Raw genomic sequence first — 6,635 nt, 5'->3', positions numbered from 1 at the left:
ATATATATATATATATGTTTTGGAAGATAAAAAAAAATACTGTAGGATTAAATAATAACAGAACATTTTGCTTACCTCAAAGTATGGACTGCACGCGGAGAGGACTACTTTGTGGGCCTTGAGAGTCTTCCCCTCCGCCGCCAGGGTGCAGTCGACCAGCGTCCCGCTTTCAAGGAGTGTGTCGAAGTTTTGTATGAGCGTACTTTGGTGGTTGTTCCACCTGAGACAGAACTGCTGGTCGTCCTCCATGGTAGTTCTGGCTTCGTTTCCTCGTTTCTGCACAAAAAAAAAATAAGCATGAAAAATGACGTATCGTACCGCGAACATAAAACCAGATAACGTAAGAGTGCAGAACCTGCCGACGGAGTCGTTCTCTCTCTTCCTCTCTCGCGCTATTTCTCCTAACCGTACTATCGATCGACCGAGCGACCCGACGCTATCTCGTCCTCCCGCGACCGATTATTATCGCGCACATCGAGCCGAACGACGTACCCGGTAAAGTACGTCTCTCGACTTTCGTACCGATCCGACAGTCTTCTCCCGTCACGCTCTCACTCCCTCTTTCTATCTCTCTCCCTCTGTCTCTCCTTTTTCGCACGCGGCTCTCGCGGGAGGACGACGGTGGCAAAAGCTCCGTAACGAAGCGGCGAAGCTTCCAAAATGGCCGTATGAGCGATGCGTCGGTCGGATCGCTCTTCTAGTCTTTTCCTTTGTGCGTGTCTGGTAACGGTAATGGACTGCCTGGTGGGGATGATGCAGGAGGACGCGCAAGCATCGCGCACGCGCACTCGCGACGTCCGGGCTGCGCGTACCGCTTGCACAACGATCGCGCGGAGGCCCCTGGGACTCAGGGGCGGCTGCTGCGGGTACCACCGCCGCCACTAGACCCCCTCCTCGCGGAGGTAGTCATTCTATTTCTTTTATCAGGACCATATAAATTTATCAGTACCGAAAATCTACAGCACACTAAACGTGCACAACAGATTTTCAGCTTACTAGCAGTGTATATACGGAACGGGATCTTCAAATGTGTGGCGATTTTAAAACATCGATAGAAAATGTGACATTACGCGGTTACTAGCGCGATCTGATCGAAAACGTATACCAAGAAAAATATACAGAAAAAAAAGATAACAGGGAAAAGAAACGTCGAACGCGTGATTACCTGAAGACGATACGTTATCGATGATCAGCGATGACGAAAAACTTGCTCGCTACAAGTGACCAAACCAATTCGCGATCGAATCGCATATTTTTATCACGATTTTTCACGTCGCGTCGCCGACCGAGGCGGCAACGAGCGAAATCAGGACTGGTCTAACCCGATTTACGTCAGCGCGATTTACATTAGCGGCGCGCAATAAATACGGAAAATCGATCACGCGGCTCGCGAGCGATGTAGGTGGGGAACGACGGAGGGTGAGGTGAGGTTACCGCATACACAGCAGGAAGATTGGAGCGAGTGCACTACGCAGTCGCGAGGTGCTGACTGCTGCGCAGGGAGCAAAAAAGAGTAGAAGAGCAAAAAAGACGCAAGTTCTTCGCTAGCGCACGATTGCGTAATCTATTTATGTTGTTATCTCTCGCGCGCGCGAGAGAGCGAGTTACATCAGGCGTTGCCGAGTACGAGTGCATGCGCAACAAAAACAAGTTGACAATTTTTTTTTCAGACCACGTACAGAGCACGCGTAGAGATACAGGGACGCGAGGAAAAAAAAGCGGGACAGAAAGAACGAGAGCAGAGGAACCATCTTGCGGCGACGCGATCCGCTCACTCCCCGCGAAGAGAGGAAAGGAAACCGCGAAAGTCGGAGACGTGGAACGTCAATATGGCGGTCGGCGAGGTCGGACCCGGGACAAAATGGCGGCGAGTGGAAAGCTCGCGGCGGAAAAGCAACGGTCGATCGATCCGCTTCGCGCTCGCGCGCACTCTCGTGCCCCGACCGAATTCCTCGCGGTCGCGTGCGTCGCGTCTGGACAATGGCAAATGAAATCGCAAACGCTACGCCACTTACACGCGAGTGAGATCCGCTCGTCTCAGATTTTGAACGTCACGAACGATAATGGACCGCGAGAGATAAAATCACGACGAAACCTTCACCGAAAACACTCGCCATTCCACGGACCCGCCCCACCCCGCCAAGCCATGTCGTGTCGTCTCCGCATTCTCGACGTCGATATCCCGTCGACCAGACGCGTCTCGCCTATAACGCACGCGAATTTATATACGTACTCACTCACCTAATAAGGGAGATATAAAACAATCTAATATCACAGCAATGGAGTCGGTGAAAAGTGTAAAGCAGCGTGAAGAGTCCAGGCCCGGCGTCCGCCTCGTGCGCTGCCCTTTTCAACAATGGCGCAGCTCAACGCCTTCTCGGCTCGGCCACCGTTAACTGCCGTTCAGCCGTTCGAGGGCGCAGACGTACGAGGCTACGCCGAGCCGCGGCCCGCGTCTTGGAGCGAGCGAGAAGGAAAAACAGGAAAACGGCGCGCATGCGCGTCGCACGGAAATTCGCTACTGCGACGTGATTGCGAATACCACTGACGCTGCTGAGCGCTAGCGAGGCCGAATTACGTTCGGCGTCAAGATGGTCGCGATTTCATTTTTCACTGGCACTCGAAACGCGCGTCCGACGATCTCTATATAATCCAGCTTTTTCGCGAATCCTCGGAAAAAAAAACGAATCTCATCGAACCACCTATCGAAACAGAACGCGTCTTCCAAAAGTCATCGGAGAAAAAAAAAACCAGCCCAACCGCAACGTCGACACGTATTATCGATTTTCAACTCGCGTTTTATCGTGGCACAAATTCTAGCGTCAATTTCATCTCAAGCGGTGTATACAATGAGATTTTAAAACGCAAAATTCAAAAGCCCTAAGCCTTAAAAATTGTCCAACCATAATCAATTTTATTTGACTCGTATTTGACTGTGATTGGTCAATTTATTATATAGCTCAGATATTTTATTTTTAATTTATTTAAATTCAAGTTTTAAAATCTCATGCAGACGCCGCTATAATTAAAAGCGTCGCGAATTTAGAAATTTGAAGCACACGTTCGGTCAATTCACGATCAATATAACTCGAATTTGTTACATCACACCAGAATTTCCATTTCCGATCGTTAGTTCTTCTACAGCACATATTTTTTCTTGCTAGATTGCTTGCGTTGTAGTAAATTACTAAAATTGTATCATATAAAACGTAGAATTTCTTGTAATTTAGTAAAACGTAAACAATACAGCAAGAAAAATGCATCGTGTTGTAGGTAGGCTGCTTTTTATTTACATTCATATTCAAATTTTACTTTCGCTGTATTTGACCAATGCAAGGCGTAAAAAAATTAATGGGATATTAAATTTATTTTGTTATATATCTACTATTTCGAAAGAAAATAAATCGACTATGCTTATTGGAAAATCACAAAGATAAAAAAAAATTACTTTGATAACGCACTAAATTTAATCTCACATTATGATTCTGCGAGTATGAATAATTCTTGAACGATCTGTAATTATATATAATGTAATTATATAATTATAAAAAAAACAGCAAATGGAAAAAATTATATTAAAAGTCAATTACATGTGACCTATGTAAGAGATCCAGATTTTATCTCAAGCTCTATTAACTTCAGAGCGACTATTAATTCCGAAAGTAAAAGAACATTTCTAAAAATATTTCAAGAACGTTTCTTAGGGCGAGAGCACACGATAGACAAAATGTCGGCCGACCGATGGGTCGTTTACAGAAAACAATGATTGCATTCACAGCAAAGAAAGCAGATTTGCAACTATTGTAAAATTCTTCAACGGTTGGTTCTTGCCTTCAATTCCTTATGGAATTTCGTTTTGTTTCTGATTAACTTGTGATTAAGCTTTACCTGATAATAATGTGACAATTTATTTTTCTAGTTATAATTAATCATTAAATTGATGTTCCTACAGTGAATAACTCTTAGCGTTTTTAGCAATTAATAATCACCAGAGAAAAACGATTTTTACATTATCGTCAAGTGAAGTTAAATAAACAACAAACTGTTAACCAAGTAATGGAAAACCAACCTTAAATGTATAAACTAATCAAGAAGAATTTTACAATTGAAGAATTTTACAATTGCAAAGCTGCTTCCTCTGCTAAACATAACCAATGAAAACTGTCAATATGCACATTATTGTATTACCACAGGGTTTCCATAAACGACACAACAGTCACCCGATATTTTATCTATCATGTGTCCTCAGTATTGATTCTCATACTTGTATGTTCACTTATAAATATAAATATTACTTGTTGAAGGGTAATCGGTATAAAGTGATGCCTGAAAAGTTTAAAGATACATCAAACTCCGCACGATCACACTTAACAAGCGTTCACCGTTTATTATTTCTCGTCTGTCGTTTAACAGTTCGAATCTCTCCGTTACGTCCCGATGATGCTTTACCACAGTTGTTTATTTTATTGCGCATTTAATCTGAAGAATAAATAAAGCTGCGATAAGATTCGATCGTATAAATTCCAGCGTTGGATGGAATGCCAATAAAGGTCGTTTAATTGTTATAATAAAAGTCAGAAACCGCTAACGTTACCGGACGACAATCACCATTGCCCTTTTCTTGTTTCAACACTCCGATGTTACGTTCCTTTATGTAATATCACGAGACGGTCCTTCAACCTGTATTTATCGTGGCTCGATAATCAAAGCAAACAGATCGAAAAGCACACGAGAAACGATTTATTTAAACTCTTTTCCACCATGAGATAAGAATACAAGGTGTTTTGCTTCAAAGATGCACGGTCGATAACTAATCAGAAAATCAGTAAAAAATGTTTGAAGTCAATATAGAGCCGCTATCAGAAATTTATTGTCAATAAAAAATTTGTCTCAAAATTGTATTCGATCACCATTATGCGCAATAAAACACTTTGTAGTCTTACATCATAGTTTCCATCAATGGATATGGAAATGATAGTTTGAACTTCAATCTCGATTCAATTAATGCCTGTTCCTATCAATGTAATTCTAATCTTGGTTCAATTAACCTTTCATCTTTTTCTAATTATAATTAAAAAAAGATTAAGATTAAATTGAACCGAAATTAAAATTAATCTACATTGAACTCGTTTTTTCCTAGTTCGACCAATGTAAGATTAATCTCGGTTCAACTTACTCTCCATCTCTTTCAATTCTTAGTTGAACCAAAATTAAAATGTAAACTACAATGATGGCACAAGAGCCGGTACTATCAATGTAAGATTAACTTTAATTTTGGATTAATTTACTCTTTCTTTTTCTTAATATTCACTTTTACTTATATAGATTTACTTATATAGATAACTTCAATCTCGGTTTAACTTACTTTTTATCTTCAATTTTAAGAATTAGAAAAAGATAGAACGTAAATTAATCGAAAATTAAAGTTAATCTACATTAGTAAAAATAGACCGAATTTATAAAAAATAAACAGTAGATTAAATTGAAAGTAATGTAAACCTTATTACATTGATAAAATCAAGAAATCTAAAAAGATGAGAAGTAAATGGAAGCGAATTTAATTTACGTTAACATGATTATCGGCAAGAAATACTCAAATTTTCATGTTGGACTGTATAAAAATCTGAACAAATCTTACATACTTCTGAAGGCTTTTTTTGAAACGAGTTTTTACTATTATAGAAGTTGGATTGTATTTTATTTATTTTTCTGATAAATTTATCTATATCAAAATTCACAATTAAAAAATCGATTTTGACTTAAAAATTAAACATTGCTGATGAAGGGTTAACTTATTCATCTTATCTTATTCTTAGCACAAGTTAAGAATACAAACTAAAAAGCAGTTAAACCGAAATTGAAGCTCATTCACATTCGTATACGTTATTAAATCAATAAACGAAAATCTGGACAATCTCTCGTCGTGAGATAATTACGCCTGGCGTCTAGAAATTTCAGTCAGGTAACATCATGGCGGACGTCTCGCCGCTTTTCTCATCCCGGCGCTGTAACAGTCATGGCCGACGCTTTCCCGAACCTCTCATAACGCGACCTCGATCACTTTTCTATATTTAACCGCCGTCGAAAACGTCGCTGTAAATATGGTGCACGTGATACGGATAACAGGCATAATAACGTGACAAACAAAAACGATCTCGACCGGTTAATTGCACGAGTCGCACGAGAAGATAACAAGGACCTGAAATTACGTAACAAAAAAACCGATAATTTCCCCTTCCCTCTCCTTACCTAGTTATTCAATTAACGCGGACAACGGAACAAATTGGAACAATTTACAAACAATTCTCACTAGTGTTATGTATCTTACGTGTCATACAAAACAATACAATGTGTTCATGTAATTCGCCTCGATTTACCGATTGGCGTTTATTACAGACCCTCTAATAAGAATTCTGATCATTAGAAAGCCACTTTTGATTGGTCCGTTATTTAACAATTCCTAAGAGAGATACGAAAAAGATAGATGGGAATAAGATAGAAATAATAAATATATGTCCTCTTTCACAGTTTTTTAAAACTGCGATTTTAGACTCTTATTGGAGGATCTTTAATGCTTATGAATGCGAAGACGCTCGCTCGATTATATAGGTCTGTTCGCATTGTTTGAAACTCCC

General features: G+C 40.3%; 1 protein-coding gene across 20 annotated transcripts in view; it reads right to left on the bottom strand.

Moving 5' to 3' along the window:
* LOC108754628 (longitudinals lacking protein) overlaps positions 1 to 6,635 on the bottom strand; it is a 226,807-nt gene that overhangs the window by 219,121 nt on the left and 1,051 nt on the right. For 10 of the 20 annotated variants that reach the window (XR_001939722.1, XM_018497077.1, XM_018497078.1 and 7 more), the window contains exons 1-2: positions 2,242 to 2,411; positions 76 to 276 (exon numbers count right to left, since the gene is read on the bottom strand). Coding sequence is in view for 19 of the 20 variants with exons in the window: in XM_018497077.1 (XP_018352579.1) it covers positions 76 to 249 (174 nt within the window). In the remaining variant the exon portion in view is untranslated. Of the gene's footprint in view, positions 1 to 75; positions 277 to 355; positions 875 to 1,165; positions 1,334 to 2,241; positions 2,415 to 6,635 lie in introns of those variants that run through there. The other 10 variants (XM_018497071.1, XM_018497074.1, XM_018497073.1 and 7 more) reach the window with 6 other exon arrangements.

Source organism: Trachymyrmex septentrionalis, unplaced genomic scaffold (assembly GCF_001594115.1).
Source record: "Trachymyrmex septentrionalis isolate Tsep2-gDNA-1 unplaced genomic scaffold, Tsep1.0 scaffold80, whole genome shotgun sequence".
Taxonomy (NCBI): domain Eukaryota; kingdom Metazoa; phylum Arthropoda; class Insecta; order Hymenoptera; family Formicidae; genus Trachymyrmex; species Trachymyrmex septentrionalis.
The sequence above is the reverse complement of the archived record's forward strand: the minus strand, read 5'-3'. Positions and strand labels throughout refer to the sequence as shown.